The 27,804-nt window shown below is 39.0% G+C and overlaps 1 protein-coding gene across 3 annotated transcripts in view; it reads left to right on the top strand.

Moving 5' to 3' along the window:
• The first annotated feature begins 19,148 nt into the window (after positions 1 to 19,148).
• The window catches only part of LOC149078373 (uncharacterized), a 173,733-nt gene continuing 165,077 nt past the window's right edge, over positions 19,149 to 27,804 (top strand). For 2 of the 3 annotated variants that reach the window (XR_016193925.1, XM_089242021.1), the window contains exon 1: positions 19,149 to 19,561. Coding sequence is in view for 2 of the 3 variants with exons in the window: in XM_089242021.1 (XP_089098147.1) it covers positions 19,188 to 19,561 (374 nt within the window). In the remaining variant the exon portion in view is untranslated. The remainder of the gene's footprint in view (positions 19,562 to 27,804) is intronic. The other variant, XM_089242022.1, reaches the window with a different exon arrangement.

The raw sequence follows: 27,804 nt of genomic DNA, 5'->3' as shown, positions 1-27,804 counted from the left end.
GCACTCTAGATCACACTTAAGTTATCTGTAAATGTGCTCTGGGCCACTTGAGTGATCTGTAAATGTGCTCTGGGTCACTTGAGCGATCTGTAAATGTGCTGAAAATCACTAGAGTGATCTGTAAATATGTTGAAAGTTACTAGAGTGATCTGGGAATAAACCACAAGCCAATTAAGTGATCTGGGAATATGCCACGGGCTGCTTAAGTGATCTGTGTCATTTGTCATTAGTGATTTGTAAATTCATCGTGGGCTACTCGAGCGATCTTGGACTGTGCCGCGGGTTACTTAAGCGATCTGAAAATCACTTAATTGAAGTGAGAATGTGCCGTGGATCACTTGAGTGATACGGAACAGTGCCCAATGCCACGTAAGTGATCTGTAAATATGGCCCAGGTCACTTGAACGATCTGTAAATGGGGACCCAGGTCACTTACTTGAATGATTTGTAAATATACCCCCAGGTCACTCAAATGATATTTATGAGTCGCGGATTGCTTAATTCATCTGTAAATAAACCGCGGGGTCACTTGAGTGACCTGCGAATTTGTAGCTTAGTACATTTTTACAAAATTAGGTTTGAGGTCGCGGGCCACGTCAGATTTCTCAGAGGGTCACATTTGGCCGCGAATAGATGCTTGGTCACCCGGGGCAAGCGAGCATTTTGACGCCCCCCTTGTAATGTTGAAGGAGAGGTTTTAGAATGAAATTCCTCCCCACCCCTCGGGTCTATCGCCCGTGGCACGAGACCCGTCTTCTCCCCCCTAGTTTCGGCCCTGAGCATTTATGATTTACGAGAAAAAAACGTTAGAATTTTTTCGGGATGGTCATGATAGAGCCAGGGGTTCTCCGGATATTTTTCGGGCTAAAAAAAAAAATTCATGGAATATTTACATAGAAAAACACACCGTAAATTAATCACATACGATGTACATCTGGAATATTTAAACAACTGCGTCCCAACTCGGTCACGAACGGCCCGGAGGCGACATGGACGTCCGTTGTCTCGTTCATCAATTTCTACCACTCCTTTCCGCGTCCCATCCGGCACTAGCTCTTAGTGCTATTTCACCAACCCAAATGGTGGAGGTAAAAAAGATGATGACGGTAGGTGAGGAGGGGGGGGGGAAACGAGGGCCCCCTTCGTTCTCCCTCCATTGCTCTTAATCAGCCGTACCCTGGGGGCGGTAGGGAGTCGAAAAATTCCCCCTCCGCTATCATACATACTTTTCCAACGCGATCCCCACGTCGACTTATCTGTCCCATCCCATTAACTATCTAATCCACCCCTCTGGAAACGGAGACCGAGTGGGACTGGACCCGTTGTGTTTTTAATGGCCGCCCGGTTTAATAAGATAAAAATATTATATTACAACGGAGGGAGATGAATTTTACTGAAATGCATTAAGAGACTCAAGTTTATATGAAAAATGGCGGAAAAACCACACGCGCACTTGGAATGATATTGATTTGGCTTTAAAAAAAATGCTCTAATTAGTTTGTAGTTGAAGAGTGGCCCAAAACCGCTCTTCCACAAAGAACAAGCGTGGAGATAAATAATGTGGGATGAACTTTTCCTGTCCCGTAAAATACGGGATGATCCAATCCACCTATACCAGTGTTTCTCAACTGTCGAGTCGCGTCCCGGTATTGGGCCGTGAATGGTGTACTGTATCATTTTTTCCCCATTAGTCGTGTGTATGTGACTAAGGCCTTCCCCACACAAAAATTAAATCGAACGGGCCACGGGCTTCCAAAGGTTGAGAAGTGACCTACGTGATAAGTCTCTTCTCCGACACATATCTCTGTGGATATCTCTGCCTTCACTCCATTCGAAGCTAAAGATATCTTCCGCCGCTCCATTAGCATCTTCAGGTGCTAATGAAGCCGAGGCAGACATGTTTGGCTGTGTAAGGAGAGGAGGCAGACATCTTTTTGGCTGCGAAAGGGGAGAAGGCAGACATCTTCAGCTAAGAAAAGGACGGAGGCAGGCAGTGCCGTCTTAACGCATGGACCCACCCGGACACGGCCCAGGGGCCTCAAGAGAAGAGGGGCCTCGGAAAAATGAGAAGTTTAATTTTTTTAAGAATTTGCTGGGTAGGGCCTCAGAAAAATCACTTGGCCCATGATGCTCTTAAGACGGCCCTGCAGGCAGGTAGTTCCAGGGCGATGTGTCGGAGACGCGATTTCACGTGTAAGTGTATCGGATCATCCCGTATCTTACGGGACAGATAAATTTCCCCCATATTATTCGGCTCTTGGGAGAGGCGATTGCTCCTTTCCCCCGCCTCTGGGATCCGTACTTGCATGGTACCCCCCCCCTCCCCGAAATTCGGGCTGTTCTAAGGTCAGCGCATACGTTAAGACCTGGTTCGTCTTAAAATTATCGGTCATACTACATGTCGGTTATCACATGAAGTAAAAATGAAAATTTCAAAGCTCACGCCTACGCATGGCGGCACCAGTTTCAGGTTAAGCTTGTTTCCGGGTAAGGAAACAACTTCACACAAAAAAATGATGGAAAATAAACAAAAGGACAAACACAACAATATCTCGGCAGTAAACAAATCGGTTTTCTTCCTTGACCTAAATACATTAAAAACGCGGATGTTTGTTTGTTGAACAGCTTAATATGGCATCATGTCTCTCTTTACTGACGAAAAAAGCGAAAAAACAGTCTCGTCGATTTTTCCCACGTAATATGGAGAAAAAGGTAGGATTAATAGTAATAATGACAACAACAACAACAAAAAAAAACAATAATGATAATGCATTTCCCGTTCGCTCGCAACACAGTGTTTTCTAACAGCTCAACAATCTCCATTGTCTGAGTTGTTTCCGACTTTTCGAGAGGTAATTGATTGTGTCAAACCCTTTTTTTTTTCCCCGCCATTTTGTTTTGGTTTTTTTATTGTTGTCTAGGACGGGAGATGCTTGGTGCAACGAAGGACAGTGAGAACCAATTGAGGGTTTTATTATGAGGTTACTTATTCTGATTGTTGTTTTGTTTCAATTTCGCGTCTTCTTCCTGGACATTGGGAATGACTGCTTTCGTGTATTGTTTGTTGCTTTTATCTCAATGATGTTAGGTGGTCTCAGCATTTTAGGCAAATACGGGCTACTTAATTGGTTTGTAAACGTGTCGTGGGCCATTTGAGTCATCTGGAAATGTGTCCTGGGCGATTTAACTGAACTGGAAATGTGCCACGGGCCACTAATGCCATGTATAGAACCAGACATGGCCCAGGCTCTGTCCCATGGGGATGTAAGTACTGTACCTCTAGGACTTTCGTCATCTGAAAATGTTCCCCGAGCCATTCAGGTGATCTAAAATTGTTTCGCGGTCCACTTGAGTCATCTGGAAATGCGTCGCGCTAATTTAAGTAAAACTTGAAATGTGCCACGGGCCACTTTTGTCATCTAGAAATGTACCTCGAGTCACTCAGGCGATCTCAGATTGCGCCGTGGCTCACTTGAGTTATCTGTAATTGCGTAACGGGTCATTTTAATGATCTGGGGAAATGTGCCGCGGGTCATTTAACTGAAGTGTAAATGTGCTGCGGGTCATTTAACTGAAGTGTAAATGTGCTGCGGGTCATTTAACTGAAGTGTAAATGTGCTTCGGGTCATTTAACTGAAGTGTAAATGTGCGCAGATCATTTAAGTGATCCGTAAATATGTCATAAATCACTTAAGTGATGACTAACTGCGGTGCAGATAACTTTAATGACCTGTAAATATTCCACGGGCCACTTAAGCAATCTGAAAATGCACCACGGGACACAGAAGTGCCGGGGAACTGTGCCGCATGGTGCTCAAATGATATGCGCCGTGGGTTCTTTAAAAGATCTGGCAATATGCCACGGGCCACTCAATTGATGTGGAACTGCACAGCTGGTCACTAAAGTGTTTGTATGCCGCCGCTTAGTTCATTTTTGGCAAAATTAGGTTTGACGTAGGCTCGCGTGCCATGGGTTGAGCCCCCAGACCTAAATAGATGAAAATAATTTACTCCCAATATAATTCGTGTCTCTGAAGCATCTCGCGCCACCTTTTATTGAGCCAGAACACCGTTTAGGGAAACACAGATTTGAAAAATAAATTAATCTAAAAAAAAATGTAGGAAATTTCTATCGACTCGGACATATTTGAAAGAAATGTATAAAGAAGAAATTATAAATTTTTAAAAAGAAAAATATAAGAAATGAGGAAAAAACGCGTCTTTGAAACTTCACTTCGAATCGGGAAACAAGACTTTAAATAGATTTTTATTCGGGAAAAGCGGAAATCAATAAATTTTTACGCTCGAAATAAAGCTTTATATGTTTTTTCCTTTAAATAATCGGTTTTTCTCCTTCCCCCCCCCGCCCTTTTCCAATTACGCCACTGAATACATGTAATACACGTACAATAACCTATTACTCTACTTTCAATTCAAGTAAATCAATTGTGAATTATGTACTAAAACGATATCGGTAGAAAATTTCATTGATTATTTTTTATCATTAAAAAGGAACTATCGGACGTTTTGAAATTTATTTTCGAAATTTATTCGAATGATAAATTTTCATAAGGAATATTCGATAATTATACTGCCTATAAAATAATTACTGTTAAAAAAAAAAAGCAACATAAATTTTAATTTTCGTGACTGACTGAATAAACATTTCAATATAGAAATATATTTTGTACAGAAAAATTTATAAATTATCTTTCATTATTTATAAATTTTGCTCAAACAGATTTTTTGTATCAAACAGATTCTGATTAGGCACGGTAGCCCATGCAGATAAGATAATATCGTAAAGTACCAAAGGATGTTTGGAGGTGTCGCGAGTTCGATACCCAGTTCGTCCTTGTCAGAAAACTTTCCTGACACAGGGGTACAACAGAAACGGCGACATGGCCGTAGAAAAAATTGCTACCGCAGGGAGTCCCCCATCGAAGGTTTAGCGCACCAACCCCTCGACGAGTATAAAAAACAAGCCTGCCGTTCGGAATCGGCAATAAATTGTAAGTCCTGGTCTAAAATTAGCCCTCGTGTGCAGAAAATGACCGCGGTGCGACAAAAATGATCAAATGGTTCTGATTAGATATGATTCAACACAGAATTGATTCCGAGCAGATTCTGATTAGGTATGGTTGAACACAGAATTGTTTTCAAAAAGATTCTGATTAGGTATGGTTGAACACAGAATTGTTTTCGAAAAGATTCTGATTAAGTATGGTTCAACCTAAAACAGATTTTCAAACAAATTCTGGTATTGGCTTTGAACAGATTCTGATTAGGTATAGTTGAACACAGAATTGCTTTCGAAAAGATTCTGATTAGGTATAGTTGAACACAGAATTGCTTTCGAAAAGATTCTGATTAGGTATGGTTCAACCTAAAACAGATTTTCAAATAGATTCTGGTATTGGTTTTGAACAGATTCTAATTAGGTATGGTTGAACACAGAATTGTTTTCGAAAAGATTCTGTATTAGATATGATTCAACACAGAATTGGTTTTGAACACATTCTGATTAGGTATGGTTGAACACAGAATTGTTTTCGAAAAGATTCTGATTAGGTATGGTTCAACCTAAAACAGATTTTCAAATAGATTCTGGTATTGGTTTTGAACAGATTCTAATTAGGTATGGTTGAACACAGAATTGTTTTCGAAAAGATTCTGATTAAGTATGGTTCAACCTAAAACAGATTTTCAAACAGATTCTGGTATTGGTTTTGAACAGATTCTGATTAGGTATGGTTGAACACAGAATTGTTTTCGAAAAGATTCTGTATTAGATATGATTCAACACAGAATTGGTTTTGAACACATTCTGATTAGGTATGGTTGAACACAGAATTGTTTTCGAAAAGATTCTGATTAGGTATGGTTCAACCTAAAACAGATTTTCAAATAGATTCTGGTATTGGTTTTGAACAGATTCTAATTAGGTATGGTTGAACACAGAATTGTTTTCGAAAAGATTCTGTTTAAGTATGGTTAACCTAAAACAGATTTTCAAATAAATTCTGGTATTGGTTTCGAACAAATTCTGATTATATATGATTCAACACAGAATCGGTTGTGAACACATTCTGATTAGGTATGGTTAAACAGAACTGTTTTCGAAAAGATTCTGATTAGGCATGGTTAAACCTAAAACAGATTTTCAAATAGATTCTGGTATTGGTTTTGAACAGATTCTAATTAGGTATGGTTGAACACAGAATTGTTTTCGAAAAGATTCTGTTTAAGTATGGTTAACCTAAAACAGATTTTCAAATAAATTCTGGTATTGGTTTCGAACAAATTCTGATTATATACGATTCAACACAGAATCGGTTGTGAACACATTCTGATTAGGTATGGTTAAACAGAACTGTTTTTGAAAAGATTCTGATTAGGCATGGTTAAACCTAAAACAGATTGTCAAACAGATTCTGGTATTGGTTTCGAACAAATTCTGATTAGGTATGGTTGAACACAGAATTGTTTTCGAAAAGATTCTGGATTAGATATGATTCAACACAGGATTGGTTTTAAACTGATTCTCTCAATAGAGGGATTCGACACAGAATTTTCTTCTAACAGATTCTGAAAAAAAAAGTATGTATGTGTATATATATATATATATATATATATATATCTATGTATAATATAAACATTTTATTTCTCATATTAAATTTTATATCACCTAGACAGTAGTTGTACGTCACGTCCACGGAGATATTGAGGAAAATGTACATTATGCTATTCGGGGATTGGTTTATGATATTGAATCTAAGAAGAACGGTGATTCCACACGTCCTAACTGGGAGCCAGTCAAAAGTTGATTCTAAGACGTACTATCTCCTCATTGAGAGCCCTTGGACCAGCATCAGGGCCGACTAAGAACTAAAAATTCACGACTTCAGGACTGCTCGTCAAGATGGGCCCCCAAGAAAGAAATTGATTCCGTATTTCTATTTCGGTCTGGAGCTTATCTAAATTGAATCATATCTGTTCAGAATCAGTATGAAGAAAATTCTGGATAGAATCATATCTAATCAGAATCTGTTTGAAGCCAATTCTTGATTGTGAATCGCATCTATTCAGAATCTGTTTTGAAACCGATTTTGTATTGAATCATATGTATTCAGAAAATTAGTTTCAAGAAAACTCTTTATTGAATCCGGTCTTCCTGTTTATTCGGAATCTGTTTATAGAAAATTCTTGATTGAATCACATCTATTCAGAATCTGTTTGAAGAAATTCTGTATTGTCTCATATCCAATCAGAATCAGTTTAGAAACAATTCTGCATTTTTGAATCACATCTATTCAGAATCAGAGGTGGTTTCCCAACTGTAGGCTACCAGACTAATTTTTCCATCATCTCTCCGTCTAATTTCCGGAACACCTATTCCTTAAACTTGCCGCCCTAAGCTATAGTGCTTAGGACGCTCATTGTGGTTCATTTAGCCCACATTAAGAATTATTCCGCTCTAAAATGAATTTTCTATACCAGTGTTTCTCAACCTGGAGACATATGCCCCCCAGCGGTCCTGGGATACCATGGGGGGGGGGGCCTACGGTTGAAAATAAGATGAAAGGGGAGCCACGACAAGTGATGAAGGTGGCCACAGAGAGATGTGAAGAAATAAAGCTTTCAAGTTAAATATGTTTGGAGAAAATATGTCTACTTTCAGAATCCAGTAGAGCTGCCCAGGGAACCAGGGCCATCTCAACCCCATGCCGTCCTGTAGGCAGGGCTTGGGGTCCTAAGGTCCATATGGAGCCTACATGATAAAAAGCTGGTACTGTGATTTTCGTATAAATATGTAAGGTGTTACACTTACTTCCAAGTAATAGGGGCCCAGAATATCACTTTGCCCGAGGACCCATGATGGTGAGACGGACGGGTATGCATAGAACCCCCCTCAAGAAGAAAACTCACTGACTGAACTCATTGGGTGATTTGTTGAGAAGTTCATTGTTTCGTCCCGTATTTTACTCAGACCAATTTTTCACCATATAATTCAGCTCTTGGAAGAGATGATCACCTACCTTCTGGATGCAGGTCCAGTGTTCTAGAGATCGGTCTTATTAATAAAATTGTTGTTCATTATCAATTTAGTTACGACTAAACTTGATTCAATAAGAAGAAAAGGGTCTCGCTCCGGCATGAGGGTGGAGTGGCCCCTGGGTAAGAGGAAGGTGGGGGGGGGGCGTATGAGAAGAAAATATGGTCGAAAGGAGACCATGGGCTGAAATAGGTTGAGAACAGTTTTTTTACAGTCGAATCCCGTTTTAACACTTCGTAATAAAGGAATTCCAGGTTTTAACATTGCTCCTATATAAACTTACCTGGGGGGATTAGAAAAGTTTACGTTGAAACGAGATTTACGCTATAAAGGTATTCGTTAAAACGCGATTCGACTGTATATATTAATTTTTTCTTTTTAAAGAAACGAAGCGGTTTCACAATAAAGAGAAGACAGAATTTCACCCGGTGGTTCTCATTTTCCTACATATGTATTTATATCATGCAAAAAAAACCAACAAAAATAATAATAATAATAATCACAAAAGGGCTCATAAATGGCAATAAGTGGATCTCCATGTTCCACAAATAAGTACAAGTCATGTCTGCCGAAAAAAAAAAATAAGAAAGCTAAAAAAACGAAAAAGCTTTCCAGGAAAACATTCCAAAAATAAAAAAAAAGGGTAAAACCCCATAATTTGCTTCCACGAGGGGGGAAGAGAGACGAGGGGCACAAGAGCAACCCAAATGGACAGACAGCAAAGACTCAAAGATCCTCGCAACACACACCAAAAAAGGATCCAGTCCATGCCTTTCTTTTCCTTTCTCTTTTTTTTTGTATAGAAGATATACAGTATGTATATTTTATATACGCATTTCTCTCTCAGCCATTATTAATGCTTCTGCAACTCGAGGGTTTCAACAGTTTATCGGGCGGGCACTAGTATCATTGCGATATAATGATTGACCTCGCGTTCAATCGCGTCATGTTGATCGATCATGTCCATCAGAAACAAATCGACGAACGGTTTTGTGTCGGCTTTTCTTCTTCACAACGGCTTAGCGGTTCAGAAAGCTTTTTTTTTTTTTTGTCCGGGGAATTCTTAGCCGAAAACTTCGCCGATCACCAAGTCCCCGAATGGAGAATTAATCGCCGGGAACATTCACCGAAATATCGGTTCGACATGAGTGAATAAATAAATGATCGCGTATAAGCAAGTGAAAGAGTGAGTGAATGAATGAGAGAAATCGGCCTGTCACTAGATCTAACTCGCTCTCGCTCATTCACTCACAAGGTCACTCTGTCAATCACTGGGGGTAGCTCCTTCTACCACTCACTCTTGTCACACGTACTGAATCACCAGGTCATTCACTTACTGACTAGATACACCCAATCACCAGGTCACGCACTTACTACCTAGTTCACTCATTCTGTCAATAGCTCACTTTATAGATCCCTCAGGACCGTATTCACCGACATGGTTTAAACATGGTAGAGAGAGGCAGAGTGCCCACTGATAATACCGATAGAACGGCCATAAGAATTTGTGCCGCGGAATCGGCGAATTACGCTCCATTTTCAGCTCAGCTCAACATTCAACCTTCCGAAAGGTGTTACTGAAGATCTGAAAGAAAGACTCACGAAGGAGTTCCTTTATACACCATGCTCACAAGCTATGGGGGCCATTCAAGTATTACGTAAGCAGATTTTCAGCCATTTTTGACCCCTTCCCCCCTTGTCAGCAAAACATTGACCCCCCTACTTCTCCCCCCCCCCCCGTCAGCAGCTTAGAATATTTCATATCTTCAAAAATGAGTGGTTGATGACGTAACCAATCTTCAACCCCCACCCCTGTCATCAAAAGTCAGCAAATCCCCCCCCCCCCGCCGATGCTGACGTAATACTTGAATGACCCCTATCCACATTTATTCTAGTTGTAAGATAAGGAATTTTATCAGAATATTATGCTTATAAGTAGTTGATGTATTTTGATGTGTGTGTGTGTGTGTGTGTTAGCATTCAAACTAATGGTAGTAACTTCAAACATTTTATGTAAGAATTTGTTTTTGCTTCCCATGTTCTTATGTTGCATTAATATTGGTTAATAACGGAGTTAACCCTTCTATAAAAGCTACACGTAATTCAAATGAAAACAAAAAAGTTAATTTAAAAAACATTGGAGTGTTCAGAAGATAATTGAAGTTTTCTTTTGTGGTTGGTTTTAAATCAACTCAATGACAGTTAAATAACGTACGTGATTCAACTGAGATGGAGGGATCCGAGGAAAAATATTCTCAGTGGAAGTTACGTTCATAAGAAAATGCAAATCTTATTTTGAATGTTTAACAAAGGAATCCAAGAAATAAACAGATACTAATGGAAATAATCGAGAAGATAACTTTGGAAAAAATTGAGTAAAATGGGTAGTACCAACACCATCTATAGCACATGGATTCTGCGCGAAGCTCACGCGTCACTTTCTTTCTCTTCTTTTCAAATCGAGCACAACTCAGGTCTATCGCCATGGGCAATTTACTACCTAGTGAGTTGTGACGGAAGTGTAAGTGTAAGTACCCAACAGTCCGAGTGCGTATCTGGTGTTGTGCTGCCATCTGCATTTCAGAAGTGAAGTGAGTGAAGTGTAATGATTGAATATTTTTACTGTTTAGTAGGGCTGTTGCTCTCTCTGTGGCCAGACTTTTTAAAGTCCGTCACTATCACCACTCGACCACCACAGCGGCTTCGTGACGTTACTGAAGAAGGTCATCTCATCTATAGCCATTGGATATACTACAAAGAAAACGAAAAATGGCGCATGAGTTGGCCTGCTATATCCAATGGCTAAGTGTAGATGAGATGACCTTCTTCAGTGACATCACGAGCTAGTTCTTCTGCCATAGATGGTGTTGGTAGTACGATGATTGTGCAGACTACCGTAATTAACAAGGTAGCAAAGCGGGCGCACTCGGTTCTGCAGGCTAATTGCGTCGGCTGGTACCGACTTCATCGCTTCGTGAGACAGCCCTTATTATATGGCCCTGCTTTGAGGACGCCTAGCAATTGCCGATTGAGCTTGCTCTGAACTTTTTTTGTTGTCGATTGAAACAAAATGAGAGAGCAGCGCTGAACTTTTAAAAAGTTTGAAAAATCAGGGCCCACAGTGTGGCCCCCACATAGGGGGGGGGGGCTGACAGGGGGGGCTCTAGCCCTGGGGCCCGGGACGGTTATCATTTTTTTACTTTTTTACGCTATAAATTAACTACAGAAACTAAAGATCCCAGCCTAGGGGGGCCCCGTTACAGGATGTGGGGGGCCATGGCCCACACTTATACACATTGATGGACAAAGAGCTCGCATGTGTAGACGCACTTGTTCACATTTCAAGACTTTATCGACGTGTCAATGTCCCCTCAATCGGCAGTTCGAAGCCGAATGTACATCACACCCACAAAAACAATGATTGATTCCTCGAAGCTTTGTTTTGCAATGAAAACGCGTTCACTCAATTCTTCATCTTATTACACTTCATTCCAGAAACCATTTTTCCCCCCTTCTCTCTCCACCTCCTCTTGAAAACAAACAAATCGCTAATCAGCATCCAACGTTTTTCGTCACCACCTCGACCCACAATTTAGACGATGGATGTTCGAGGACACACCCTCGACTCCTGTTGGTCACAAAAACATTCCTCATTTGTTTTAACCCCGCACTTTTCTGACGTAACTTATGATGTCCGTTCACTCCACCCCCCCCCCCCCCGTGTTCCACGATGTTCAAGTATTTTCAACCCTGGATGCCAGAAGATTACTCACTCGCTCACTCTACACGTATTTTTGTTTAGAAGCTGCTATTTTTGAGCAGAGAGAGAGAGAGAGGGTAACGGCCAACTTATTGCCAAACAGAGAAGGGGAGAAACAAAACAAGACACATTTAGCAATTCGAAAAAAAAGCAGTGCTAGTATTTAACATATAAATGAAATAAACATTTTCTATTTATATATGCCACAGGTAAATATTATGAATCGGTAATTATGCACATAATAATCGGTAATTATATGCACACACAGTATGATTAGTCTTGAAATGTTTGATAAATTTATCACGTGTTTACCGGCGAATATGTGAAATTCCCAAGCATCGTTGGTAAATTTGATAAATACTTGAAATTTATGGCCTCATCTGCGATTATGCATAATATTCTAGTGTAATCGGCAGAAGCGCCGACATGAAGAAATCTCTGGGGGGGGGGGAGGGGGGCTGAAAGTTCCTGGTCGTCCCGTATATACAGGATCCAGCAGCACATACGTAGGAAAAGAAAGGATATCAGAAATTATTTTTTTGGGGGGGGAGGCTCCAATGGCCTCAGCACCTAGGTTCCGGCACCTATGGTAATTGGCGAATAGTATATGGGATGAACGTAGTCGGACCCCAATATAATGATGCAATAAATGCAAGAATTATCATCTATTGTATCACATTGTACGATTATCATGTTTGCCAACGACGCGAAGTTTTGTTATTATGCATAATCACCGATAAAAGTGATAATTTCTTTAATACTTGTTAAATCTAGCAACGACGCTATATACTACTATGCTTAATCTCCGGTAAAAGTGATCAATTTAGGAAAATTTATCAGTCTTACCTAAATACTTGGTTAATAATGGTCACACTTGCCGTAAGGGGTGTTCTTCTTTTGATGATGGGTAGAACTTATGATGGGTTAGACTAGAAAAGGGTTGACGACCTCTGCCGTAGAGCAAGGATCCTCACCCTTTATGAAAGTTTGAGTCACTTCATAAGGTCTGCAAAAGTGTTTCAGGCCACTTAGGTGGTCTGGAAATGTGCCGCGGGTAACTCAAGTGAAATGGATCTACACCACGAGCAGCTTGAATGCTCTGCAACTGTACCACGGGTAACTCAAATAATCTGGAAATTTGCCGCTCGTCAATTAAGTGATTTGAAAGTATGCCATGTGTAACTTTGGTGATCCTGGAATTTATCGTGGGTAACTTATATGATCTAGGAATCTACCGTGGGTGTAACTTGAATGCAGTGGAATTGCAACACGGGCTGCTCGAGTGGAACTATGCTACGGATCTGACCTGGAAATGTACAGCGGGTCAACTGAAATATCTATAAATGTGCCGTTGGCCGCGGAAGTGATCTAGAAATGGGACATGGGCCACTCAAGTGACCTGGAACCTTGAAATGTGCCATGGGTCACTCCAGTGACCTAGAAATGTACCGCGGGTAAACTAAAATATCTGTAAATGTTCCGTTAGTCATTGAAGTCATCTAAAAATATGGCACGGGTGTGGCACTCAAGTGACCTGGAAATGTACCGCGGGTCAACTAAAATATCTATAAATGTGCCGTTGGTCACTCAAGTGATCTAGAAATGTGCCGCGGCCCACTCGAATTATGTGGCATCGCACCGCAGGTCACTTCAGTGATCTGTAAATGTGCCACTAAGTTTATTTCTACAAAATTAAATTTGAGGTCGCGGGCCACATCAGATGACACCGAGGACCACAATTGCCCTTCGGGCCATGGGTGAGCACGAGGAGAAAACAATGTTAGCGATCCTCACTTACAATGTCAATAACAATCAATTAACAAATTCATGCACATTGTTTGATTGTAAGTATATTTTTCTTATTCAAGTATATTTTTCGTCAAAAAAAAAGAAGGAAAATCTTTAAAATTTCAGCCCCGGTTGTAACGATACCTCATTTATAACGACAACATTTTCACGGCATCTTCAATGCCGTTATTGCCAAGCTTGACTAGTTTGGAATACGATCCGTGATACTGGTAAATGGCGCTTTTTTGGGGTAGAGAATATTGAGTGCGAACGTGTTTTGAATCTACATTTTGTTTAGGTCTTTCTTTAAAGAGAGAAAAGAATCGCGTGTAATACAAAAATAATTCGCGTTTTTTAAAGAACGAGTTCTCTGTGGAGAATTGAAACCTTGAAAATGTCGGATATTGAAATTGGTTCGATTAATATTACCGTCTGGTACATTCTTGGAACCAGACACTCACTTCCCAGGTATTTACGTGAAATTAGGTCGCGTTTTAAAAGAGATATTTTTTGATGATCGGATACGCGTGTCAAGTTTTCAGTTCGAAACTGATTAAGATTGATTGTATTATTGTCCTATTTTCGCATTTATTACTTTAAAGTAATCAATGAAAAATCGTAATTTTTTCATGTTTTCAGCTGTGTTTTGAAATGGCTTAAAACTAGCGTTTCTCAACTTATGATCCACGACACTAGGGTATACGTGGTCCGCAGGAGAAGACTTGATAATTCAATTCTAACTAAATGGGAAGTTATTCAATCGTTGTAATTGATATTAGCTGCAACTGGTATGGGTTCAGATAAAAATTACACCTTCATCGAGGAAAATGTGATTCTAAATATGGGATATCCCTAAATTTTGCTAAAAAAAAATACAATTCCTCACCTTAAATGAAGTTCGATAATTGCTACTGCTAAAATTGCAGAAGGGTAGGGAAATAATGGACTGCTACATAAATCGCATTAAAAAAAAATGTCTCACCAAAAAAAAGCATTCAAATGATCGGATGACCATATTTCATTGAGAAAAATATGGTAAACTGGAATCTTTTTTAAATACGTTAGGAGATACGGGACGAGTAGTGAAATGTGCGTTTCTGGGCCGTTGGTAGCGTCTATGGAAGATGTCGAATTCGAGTAGTAAGTGATGCCAGGAACGCACATTTCACTACTACTTTCGGGACATCGTCAATTGTAATCCAAAACGTTTGCCAGAAGTAAGCATAATGAACAATCGTTATTAAAATTGCTGAAAAATTGTGGAAATGACGTTTATCTTGAAGAATATCTGAATTGAATACTTTTTTGACATAAATTATCATAACATAATTTATATATCATGACTTCGCTTTGTATTCTTTGTTGTGTTTTTCTTGTATTAGTGTTCCTAATGTTTACTAAACGACTTTAGTAAACATTAGAAATTCAAATATACTGGAGATAATGGAGAATTCATGAAGTCGGAGCAACTAAAATTACAGAAATTTCCCGTAATACGGGACGCAAGTGGTTCGTCAATTTGTTTCAGACATTTTACTGGTCGTTGAGTTTAGAAAGATTGAACAACGCTGATTCAATTCACTATTTCGTGTATCTAATCGAATTATTTGGCATGAAAAATTTATTAAAAAATACAGTATATATAACCTCAAAATGAAAATGAGCGATATTCGAAGCCCACGTTTTCTATTTTGACAAAATCTATTAATATTTCTCATTTTGGTACTACAGACATACACAAGTATTCATAATTATGCATTTTGAGGTATGTCTAATGGTAGTAGGCCTATGTGAGATGAAAAAAAATGGATTTGCAAAAACCTTTTTTCTTAACAATGCGAATAACTATTTATGCAGTAAATACTGATGATTAGAGCCGGAAGTTCAGGAAAAATGGCATGTAAATACCTTTTTTTTCAAACTTTTTGCTGCCGTAAATGCCTATTTCGATTTTGTTTTATGTTTATTGGTGAATTTCAGAGGCCTTATTCTGTAGAACAGAGGTATTCAACTTTTTTCTACTCGCGAGTACTGTTTGTACCCATCATAAGAAGAAGAGCACTCTGACGGCAAATTAGGCATACGAATGCAAGAAATCAGGGTGATTTCAGTCCTTGAATGCAATTTGTACGAGGTGTTTAATTATAAAGTTGATCAAGTGCTCGTGAGCACGAAATCGGACTCGAGCACTCTGGGTGCTTCAGAAAGCACCGTGCTGCTCGCGAGTAACGGGTTGAAGATATCTGCTGTGGAACTTTGATATTTTTAGCATTGAAAACTTCAAAATAATTTTCATGTTCGAAATCTTCAACTCTTAGTATGAATTAAAGGTGCTCGGTCGATTTCAATCGAAATGGAAAGGTTTGAATTTTTGTGTCCCCACCGACAGGTCGATTGTTCTATCCGATGTGCCAAATGTTATTCAAGTAATCCTATGTAAAAACTATGTGCAATTAGGAAATGGGAAGAGCGATCAATGTGTTGATGCGTGTGCCAGAGAAGTAACGTTTTTACTGGCGTCCTCTGTTGTTGACTTAAAGCACTAATTTTTGAATTGATGCATATTTAGAATATTTATTTATTTTTCCTTTTGGAGAAAAAGTTATGTTATAAGTTATTATTTTGATAAAATTTATTCTATTTCTGCTTAATTTTAGCGGAATTTTATGCAGTCAAATATCGGTTAATTCACTTTTATCTTATTTTGTTGATGTGAGCAAATATTATTACATTCCAAAACAGTTTCAGTTTCGATTTTGTACGTGTCAAAATAAATTAGTTTCGTTTTTCAGCGACATCTATCTTTGACTATAAATACCATTTCCTGATTTTACTCGTTTAAAATTTTGGCCATATGTTTTTTTTTTTTTTTTCAATTTCTACCGTTTCTTTTATTCGAGAAATCAATTTCTCAATAATTTACAAAATAATTTATTATTTTGCCACGTTGTCCCCACTTATAAAAGGAATCGGATACAGTGAAATATCGGTTAATACGATGTTTCTTGCGCTTTCATTAACCAGAACAGTTGAAAAAATGTTAAAAAACTTATGAGTAAAATAAGTATTGTAATACATTTCTAGTGTTTATTTATAATGCTTTGAGTATGGGAAAACAGGGCTGAACAAATTGCCCGAAATGCCCAGGGCATGTAAAAATTTTGAACAGGCATAAGTTTTTTTATATGACTATAATATGCAGTGCCACAACTAGGGGGAGCAAGCGGGACTCGGGCCCCGGGCGCTGGACCAGAGGGGGAGCAGATTTTATTCTCAAACCTTTCCTTCAACATTTCAAGGGGGCGCCAAAATGCGCACCAGCCCCGGGTGACCAAGCATCTAGTTGCGGCCCTGATAATATGTTCGCTTCGTATTATGCACACATTTTTCACATTACACTGTACATTCCCAATCTCTAACGCTGATATTTTCGGAATGATGAGAAGCACTCTGAGTTCTTACTTCCATGATTTTTCAAGAAGACTTCTGATACTCCTCTTTTCTTTCGGCGTCGTTGTATGCAATGAATCCCGCTTATAACGTTCCCACTGTACGTTTTCTCGCTTGGTACGACATCTTATCGAAGCTAACGGGCCCCCTAAAACCTCTCCAAGAACTCCCACAAGGACCCGTGGATGCACCTACTAGAGGATGTCATATTCACGAGAAAGGAGGGGGTGGGTGATCGTAGGCTTTCGCTCAGGCGGGTCTGTTCGAAGGGGTCGCAAATGTTAGTTAAAGGTGGGTCAAGAACATCAAATTATAACGTGAGGAGGGTGGCGAAGCCATAAATGAGAACGTTATACCCAAGGTCTCTAACTGTGCTTTCTTTGATAGTTTTATAGTGCAGAAGAGCCGTCTTTAGGGGTGTACGACAGGGGCGATCGCACCTCCCTCCTCTGCTTAGGGGGGGGGGCAGCACTTACGCCAATGCAAGTGGAAAAAATATACTTGCATCAAACACACCTTTTTTCGTAGTAAAACAAGGTGACTGAGTTTCCATTGATTTGATACTGGAATTTTCATCAATTCTGGAATTATTATCTCCCCCATTTCGGTAATTATTCCTTCCATCAATTATGGAATTATTTCTTCCATCAATTATGGAATTATTTCTTCCATCAATTATGGAATTATTTCTTGCGTCAATTATGGAATTATTTCTTGCGTCAATTCTGGAATTATTTCTTGCGTCAATTCTGGAATTATTTCTTGCGTCAATTCTGGAATTATTTCTTGCGTCAATTCTGGAATTATTTCTTGCGTCAATTCTGGAATTATTTCTTGCGTCAATTCTGGAATTATTTCTATTATCAATTCTGGAATTATTTCTATTATCAATTCTGGAATTATTTCTATTATCAATTCTGGAATTATTTCTATTATCAATTCTGGAATTATTTCTATTATCAATTCTGGAATTATTTCTATTATCAATTCTGGAATTATTTCTATTATCAATTCTGGAATTATTTCTATTATCAATTCTGGAATTATTTCTATTATCAATTCTGGAATTATTTCTATTATCAATTCTGGAATCACTACTTTCTACAACTCGGAAATTATCATCTCCATCATTTCGGGAATTATTTCTTTCATCAATTCTGGAATCGTTTCTTTCATCAATTCTGGAATCGTTTCTTTCATCAATTCTGGAATCGTTTCTTTCATCAATTCTGGAATCGTTTCTTTCAAAGGTTTTGGAATTATTTTTTCCCATCCATTCTGGAACTATTTCCATCACCATATCTATAATCATTCCGCTCCTCATTAATTCTGGATTTTCAATTGCGAATAGATATTTTCCAGCATTGTTTCAGCATATTTCCGAGGCAACGCATGGAATCTTCGGGCGCCCGATTCCCACAACATACATGTAAAATCGGGGGGGACTAAGGAGCCCCGGAATTCTTTTCGCACCGCTCCCGATAAAGGGCAAGCCCGGTACAGTGTAGGAATATTTATTTCTCGGAAGGCCATCTTTTTTTCCTGTCATCAAAGATGTTGTCACCCATTAACCTTAATAGTCGAGGAAGAAAGAGAAGAACAAATAAAAATATGAAAAAAAAAACCCGCTGTGTTTACATAACGTTAAAAAACAAACAAATTCATTTTTTCTGTTCTTTTTTTCTTTCTCACAGGAGAAAGAAAAAAAAAAAATTTTTTTTTCTTTTCCAAAGTCAAGGTTCACGGTGGACATTGGCTGTGTTATATATATATATATAAAAGAAAATGAGAGTTTATTTGGCCGTCCTTGATCTCTCTCACACAAAAAACAAAAAAAAGAAAAAAAAATGTGTAACTATTAACTAAACAACCAAAAAAGAAAAAAAACCGAAAAATCTGGTTTCCCTGTCGGGATATTTTTTTATTGGCGACTTTTTTTGGCGATGGAAAAACGAAGTAGAAATAAAAATAAAAAACTCTCGCCCTCTAATTTTTTTTCCCTCCCTTATTGTACGTGAGGAGGAAAGGAGGGTAGAGAGAGAGAGAGAGAGAGAGATCGAGAGTAGAGGGGGAGGGGTGTGCGTGTGTGCGCGGCGGAGATAGAGAGGGAGAGACAGAGAGCGTGCGTTCAAAATGGCGGCCAGCGGGTATGTGGAGAAGAAAGGCTCTGCCGGCGACCGCGACATAATATCGTCCAGAATGAATGGATTACAGAATGGTATGTTCGACGACGATTTCGATTTGGACCGGGATAACCAAGTGCGTGTCGTCCAAAACAACAAAAAGGACATCCCCGAGTGCTTCGGACGCTGGAAGTTCAATTCGACCAACAACAAAGTCGTTGTAGGATCCGCCGTTGAGGACCTCGTTGATCTTCTTCAGGGTACATCTCCCCTGACTCTGTGTGTGTCATCTAATAATAAAGATTCCAAACAGAACAATGGTTTGTACGGTGGTAGGCAGAACGGTAGAACCTTGAGGATAGAAAGATCCGGCAGCACTGAAAGGTAAGGGATTTTTTTCCCTCCATCCAATAATATTTTAAATTTCAACAATAACAATATTATTATTGTTGGTATTGACGGTAACTCCCCTCCTTGTGTGTCCACAGTCTATGGGATGCATTGCACACACACACGCAAAGGCAGCAACACAGCTGGTGCCTCGCAGATACAATCCCAAATATTCCTAAACAAAACAAATCTTCAAGATTTATATTGACTGTGGATGATAATCAAGAATTCCTTTGTTTTCGAGCTCATTTGCATATTCTTCCTAGATTGTCTCATCAGCACGGATTGTTATTATTATTTTTTTCTGTTCGTCCGATGGGATTTGAATCTCTGGAAAGGCTGATTTATTCTTAATTAATTTGACTATTGATCTTACATTTTTTCTTTATTGTTATTATTTGCAGTGGAATATGGAGAGCACGTGATTATGGAACTAATGATGTATAATAACACCGCGGGGGATTATGGGTAGCGTCCATCATCATCCCTTTCTCTTTTTCCGTCTACTCTTTTTGTTTTTTGTCATCGGTATTGCTTTATCGAACGCAGAGGCGTATATCTTGAGGGGGGGGGGCTTAGTGGGCCGTAGCTCTGGGGAGAAAGTTCGGAGGGGGGTGGCAAATTTAAATGGACAAAAAAAAATTAGTAGACTGGGAGAAGAGAGCGGTGAAATTCATATGGCCCATATGCTGTAAAACCACAAATCATCTTCGACCTGGAGAGTAAGGGACTTGGTCAGTGAGCGACTGAACGAGTGACCTAGAGAGTTTTCGTGAGCATGTGAGTGACTAAAATGGTATCCTAAAGAAAGAGCACGGTACTATGTCAGTGCTCTTCCGGCAGTCCCGGAGGGTGAGATATATTTTCCTCCAATATTGTAATTTCAACAATAACAATATTACTATTGTCCGGTAACTCCCCCTTCGCGTTTCCACAGTCCATGTAATGCATTACACACACACACACACACACACACACAGAAGAGGCTCCAACACACTTGGTGCCTCGTTGATACAATCTGCAATCGTCCTAGACATAACAAATCTTCAAGATTTATATCGATTGTGGGTGACGATCAAGAATTCCTTTGTTTGCAGGCTCATTTACATAATCTTCCCAGATTGTCTCTTCATCTTGGGTTTTTCCCCCTTCTTCGTCCAGTGCGATTTCTGAATCCTGTATAATTTGTTCTTAATTGATTGGCTGTTGATCTTGAAATAATTTTTTTTATTATTTTCTTATGGAATATCGAAAGAACGGGATTATAGGACTAATTATGCATAATAACACTGCAGGGGATTATAGGTAGCGTCCATCATCATCATCACCCCTTTTTTCTGTCGCCACTTTTTTTTTGTCACCGATATTGCTTTATCAAATGCGGAGGCATATTTACTAGGGAAGGGGCTTAGCGGGCTGCAGCCCTGGGCGGAGAAGCGGAAAATTGGAGGAATGAGAGTGGTAAAAAAAAAATTAGTGGAATGGGATAAAAAAGCGTCAAAATTTATACGGCCCATATGCGGTTTAAACAGCATATGGGCCGTATAAATTTTGACGCTTCCGCTTCTGCCCAAACAGCGAGGGACAAGGTCAGTAAGCGACAAAACGAGTGGCCTAAAATAGTCTAACCCTTATAAAGAGTGTGTGTGTGGGAATGGGAGTGACCAAGAGGACTTCGAGACAGGACATATTTACGTGGGAAAGGGGCGTTGGGGTCCAAGGGCAGCCAATTTGAGCCATGAATGGGATATGGTGCCTCGTATATACTGTACTATCTTCCTGAACAAAAAAACATCTTCAAGATTTATATTGACTGAATGATCATCAAGAATTCCTTTGTTTTCATTCTCATTTGCATATTATTCCTAGATTTTCTGTAAAACACGGATTGTTTTTGTTCATCCCATAGGGTTTGAATCCCTGGAAAGGCAGATTTATTCTTAATTAATTGGTTGTTGATCTTGAAAATTTTTCTTTATTGTTATTGTTTGCTATGGAATATATGGAGAGCACGTGATTATGGGAATAATGATAAATAATTACTACAGGGGATTATGGGTAGCGTCACACACACACACACACACCATCCCTTTCAATTTTGTGCATCTTCCTGTTTTTTTGTCATCGATATTATCGAATGCATAGTGTATATCTTGTGCCTTAGTGGGCTACAACCCTGGGTGACAGATTCAGAGGGCGTGGCAAATTTGAGTGGGCAAGAAAATTAGTAGACTGGGAGAAGCGGTACAATTCATATGGCCCATATGCGGTAAAACCACAAATCCGCTTCGGCATAGAGCGCAAGGGACTTTCTCAGTGAGTGAGTGACTGAACGAGTGACTAGACAGTTTGTGAGCATGCGAGTGACCAAAAGAGTGACACAGAGAGTTTACAGGCACGTGAGTGACCAAAAAGAGTGACACAGAGAGTTTACAGGCAGTGAGTGACTAAAATAGTGTCCTAAAGAAAGAGCACGGGCTATGTCGCAGTGCTCACTTCCGGCAGTACCGGAGAGTTAGATATTTTCCTCTAAAAATATTTTAATTTCAACAATAACAGTGTTATTATTGTTGGTATTAACGGTAACTCTCCTCGTGTGTATCCACAGCCCATGAGGTGCATTGCACACACAGAGGGTGCCTCGTAGATACAATCAACAATCTTCGTAAATATCGATTTTGTTCATCGAGAGCACGTGATTATGGGACTAATTATAAAAAATAACACTGCAGGGGATTATTGGTAGCGTCCATCATCATCCCTTTCTCTTTACTGTCTGCTCTTCTTTTTGTTTTTGACATCGATATTGCTTTATCAAATGCAGAGGCATATTTACTGGGAGAGGGAGGAACTTGGCGGGCTAGGGCCCTGGGGGGCAAGTTCGGAGGGGTGGCAAATTTGAGTGGGCAAGAAAATTAGTAGAGTGGGAGAAGAGCGGTTAGATGTATATGGCCCATATGCGATAAAACCATAAATCGTCCTATGCCTAGAGAGCGAGGAACTAAGCCAGTGAGCGACAAAACGAGTGGCCAAAACAGTGTTCATTGATGTGAGTGACCAAAAAAGTTTGCTAGGATATGGGTGACGAAGAAAAGTGACCTAGAGAGTGTGGGCATGGCAGTGACCAAGAGAAGGACTTGGAAACAGAGACATATTTACGTGGGGAAGGGGTTTTGGGGGGTCCAGGGCAGCAAATGTGAAGAATGAGTGGTCATGCCTCGTAGATACAATCTCCGTATACAAAAATACATGTTCAACATTTATATTGACTGAAATCCGCTCTGTTTAGAGATCGGGGGAATAGATCAGTGAGCGACATAACGAGTGACCTAGAGAGTTTGCAAGCATGCGAGTGATGTAAACAGTGTGCAAACATATGGGTGACCAAGCAAAGTGACCTAGAGAGAAAGAGAGGGACCAAGTCAGTGAGAAAAAAAAGGAATGACCTAGAGAGTGTATGGGCATAGAGGGTGACCAAAAGAAGCTCCTTCAAGTCCCTCCTTTAATATGCCTCTGTCAGACAGAGGCATATTTACTGTGGAGGGGAGGGGATTTGTTGAGTGCCCAGGGCAGTAAATTTGAGGAATAAGGAGTCGTGGTGCCTCGCAGACACAATCTTCCTAAACAGAAACACATCTTCAAGAATTGACTGTGGATGATGATTTACTGAGTCTCGGGCAAAGAGTTCCTTTGCTTGCGGCCTCATTTACATAATCTTCCTAGATTGTCTCCACTGCATGGATTTTTTTTCTTCTTCATCAAATGGATCTTGTGTCTAATTTATTCCTAATTAATTGGCTGTTTGATCTTAAAAAAATTTCTTTATTGTTACCATTTCCTATGGAATATCCAGAACATGCGATTATGGGACTAATGATGTGTAATAACACCGCCGGGGATTATGGGTAGCGTCCATCATCTCTCTCTCTCATCCCTTTCTCTTTACTCTCTTTACTCTTTTTTTTTTTTGTTTTTCTTCATGAATATTGCAGATGTGTATTTGTGGGATGTGGGGCTTAGCTGGCTGTAGCCCACCCCCACATCGGCAAATTTGAAGAATGAGTGGTTAAAAAAAAATTTAGTGGAATGGGAGGAAAGTTGCAACATTTATGTAGCCGATCCTGCTTATAATGTTTTTAAAAAGCCGCTCGTGAAAGCCGCTCGTGGAAAACGGGAAATCTCTATTAGTATTAGTCAGAGTTTGGTTCACGGAAAATATTAATCATCATCGAAATCATTAGGCCCCGGAAAGTCGAAAAAATAAAAAACCCCACATCATTTTAGGATTGTTTTTTCTTTTAAAAAGACCATACTTGGCGGAATTTAAATTTTCCTGCCACCTAAATTTCTGGTTTACAATTTTTCATGCCCTAGTCATAGACACGCACACACACATAGCTATCAACACGATTATTATTTATTATTATTATTGAAAATAATAATTCAGCAATTAATTTTCGTGGAATTCTTAATCAGAAATAGTGAAGATATGTGTCTAAAATTAGTTGTAAATACTGAATATTTTTTGGTGTATTTCAGAATAATATCATAAAAGAATCGCTTCAGATATTGTTCATTAAATCATTTATTTGACATGACTTTTGCGGTGAAATAGAAAAAGCAGGAGCTCAATGTAACAGTTTTCTTCATGGAATATAATCAGTCTCAGGGGAGTCAATATAGAAATTGATTATATCTGAATACACATGAGCCAAAGTGCCGTTTCAAATCATTCGTTATGGTTACATCATTCGTATATTTGTTTTAATCCGCCTATACACTTCTCTCCTCCTTCCATTTTATTGAATTCCATTCCAACCGGAACAGGACGTTTGGACGCGACTCTTTGGACAACAGATATTTGGACCCGTGCCGTTTGGACGCCGTCTTGTGGCCGCGTCCAATTAGCCGGATCGTTAATCTTATAACGTCTTATGTAATTAATTTTTATTATGTTTTACTTTCCAATTTATTTATTACCTTCATTTTATTTGTTACCAGCTATAATACCCGGTGCAGCCCGGGTTTTCTTCAATGAGGTTTTTTTGGATCACTTGATATCTCTCTCTTTCTTTGAGGAACATACAAACCGTGTCCAAATTATCAAATATGGCTACTTCCTGCGCGACTCATGAAATGAATAAATCTACATTTAAAGAAACGTAGAAATGATTTTTTCCCCCTTTATCAATGGGTGCTAGGTATTTCGATTTCCCCCTTCCCCCCGAACTTCAAGTTATCCATCTGCCTATTTCAGCTTCGAAAAATGCTTAGTTAAAGCTGTGGAATTTCTTCGATGTACTTTATGGGCCCCTAATTAATTTTAAAACAACCTAAACTATATGAATTTATGCAGTTGAATATTAAAAGACAATATACGGAGACATTAATCTTCATGCTTGAGAAGATATAAATAAAAAGTTGAAATCAATGTTATTGCATGGATATCCAACTCAAACGTAAGAGTCCGGCTACTTACTTCATATTCAATTTTTTGGGCTGAGCGAATGTATCTCTGAGCGAATTCAATATTTCGAAAATCGAGAATTCAATATAACTTTTAAAATTATTGATGTGGCGAAACCCCCTCCCCTCTCTAAATTTCGAAAGTGAAATCGGCAATTTTAACGCTGATTTCTATGGGGGATCATTCTTTGCCTGACCCTCAAAGTGATGATGATGATGATGATGACTCTGCCTCATTACTGGGAGGATTGAAAATGTAGTAAACCATTATAAAAAGCCATAAACTATTATATACGTACTGGCAGCATTAAAGAAGTGACAAACCATTGTAAATACACGAGATTTTTTTCACTTGTTTATTATTTACTACAAGATATACAGAAGACTGGATGTTGTGAAGATATTTCATCTTCACAATAAATATCTTCACAACATCCAGTCTTCTGTATATCTTGTATTAACAAGTGGAGAGCGACATTCATGTCATATTATTTACTAGTTACAATACCCGGCGCTGCCCGGGTTTTATTCAATCACTGGGAGGATTGAAAAGTGACAAATCATTATAAAGGCATATATATGCACATGTCTGGAAACGCATTGCTACCGAACCACGGTAACCAAAGTAAACATTCCGAAAATGAAACTGTTGGGGCCCAAGAACCATTGTTTCCGACAGTTTTTTTACCCATTAGGGGCATTTGCCCAGCCTATCGTTGAAGTCGGGTCCCGTTTGGTATATATGCAAAATTTGACGACGATCGATCGAAAATTGTAGGTTTGTATAGAGAACACGCGCTCGCACGCACGCACACACACACACAAAATCAATTTTATATTTATAGGTTAATCTTAATAATATTAAATAAATAACTAACAATTAAATTAATAAATAACAGTTATTGATCATTAATCAATATTACATATCATATAATTTCTTCATTATTACATAATCGCGTTTAATAACAAATTTTAGAACAAAAAAAAACAACAAATCCATAAAAACCACACAAGAAATTTGAAAACATGAAATTCAGAAAAAATATATAATGTAAAAAATGCCATTAGTTATAGCATAATCAAATTGAGTTATTGCAGAATCACATTGTTTCAGCATAATCACATTGTTTCAGCATAATCACATTGTTTCAGCATAATCACATTGTTTCAGCATAATCACATTGTTTCAGCATAATCACATTGTTTCAGCATAATCACATTGTTTCAGCATAATCACATTGTTTCAGCATAATCACATTGTTTCAGCATAATCACATTAAGTTTCAGCATAATCACATTACGAATAAGTTGTGGGCACAAGGTAAGTACTCGATCATTTCTAATATTATCGAAGTCTCATGATATAGTAGAGAATTGCTGCTTCGAAACGGCGGCGTCCAATCAGCCGGTGTCCAAACGGCACGGGTCAAAAAAATGTCCCGCTACCAAACGGCCACGTCCAAACGTAATGTAGTGGATTCCAACTACCCTCCTTTTGCTGGGACTCCTGTACAAACTTTCAAAGAGAATGAAAAATCGTCATTTTTATTTTCTTTATATTCAGTTGAAGAAAATATATGTATACATATATTTATATATAAAAATACGCAACTTTTTTTGACTGGTTGATTTCTGAACCATAACATATGTCTTGGTATTGGGATATGCAAAAAGAAAAGAAATGGGGGGGAATATAAGGTTCTCGATTTATCATAGTTTAAGTTTGATGGTCCTTAACCGCTTCCTTTTTTTATTCTCAGTTCGGAAAACTCCTAGCCTTTGAGATAAATTCCCCATGGGGATTTTTTTTTTTCATCTTCTTAGATACCCTTTAATTTTGCCTTTTACCCTTTAATCATTGAAGAAAAAGAAGAAAAAAAAAATATCAAACTCTAAATTCCATACTTTGTTTTTTTTTAAACGTATGGGAAAATTTACGCTTTGCAGTCGTTCGGAAACATGAGAAAATAATGGATAAGACGCCTTTTTTTTTGAGATCTTATGATGACCAACAGGAAGGTTACTACTACGACTTAACCGTATATGAATCTCGTGCACATTCCTCTGCGGAACCTCTAACCAGGGCCGTCTTAAGAGCATCGTGGGCCCTCGGACCAAGTGATTTTTCTGAGGCCCTACCAGGCAAATTCTCGAAAATTTCAACCATATTTCATTTTTGTGAGGCTCCTTCTTTTCTTGAAGCCCCAGGACCCATTCGTTAAGATGACACTGCTTCTAACGAATTGGTACATGCTGGAATGTGCGTGTTGCGAACCTAACGTGAGGTTTGTTTCTTTGTAATGCTTGTTACAGCGCTGAACATCTGCCATATATTTCTCGCACTGTGAGTGAAGTGTTATGATTTAAGATTTGTATTGTACCGTTGTGGGCCTGTTGCTCGCTCTGGCAAGACTTTTCAATTGGGCAGGTCAGGTCGACTGGCATTCACGCCTCGAAGTTGGGAGAACTACACAGAACCAACTTCAGCCGACCACCACTGTGGAACTGGTGGGATTCGAACCCGCGTAGACCGTCGCAGCGGCTCGTGACGTCACTGAAGAAGGTCATCTCACCTAGAGGCATTGGATGTAAGACAGTTGAATGAACGACGTTATTTGAACCCAAAATTGTAAAAAGAACCAGCCGTGAAGCCAGAATTAGCCGTGGTTCTTTTTGAAATTTTGGGTTCAAATAAATCAATGAATTGAATTTCGTTCAATTGTCTTTTCTAACCCAAAAGGTAATTAATTTTCCATTGGATATAGCAGACC

The sequence above is a fragment of the Pholcus phalangioides genome, unplaced genomic scaffold, assembly GCF_987345545.1.
Source record: "Pholcus phalangioides strain wild (caught in Gottingen) unplaced genomic scaffold, Ppha-v1.0 ptg000014l_1, whole genome shotgun sequence".
NCBI lineage: Eukaryota > Metazoa > Arthropoda > Arachnida > Araneae > Pholcidae > Pholcus > Pholcus phalangioides.
This window is presented reverse-complemented; position numbering and strand designations above follow the sequence as displayed.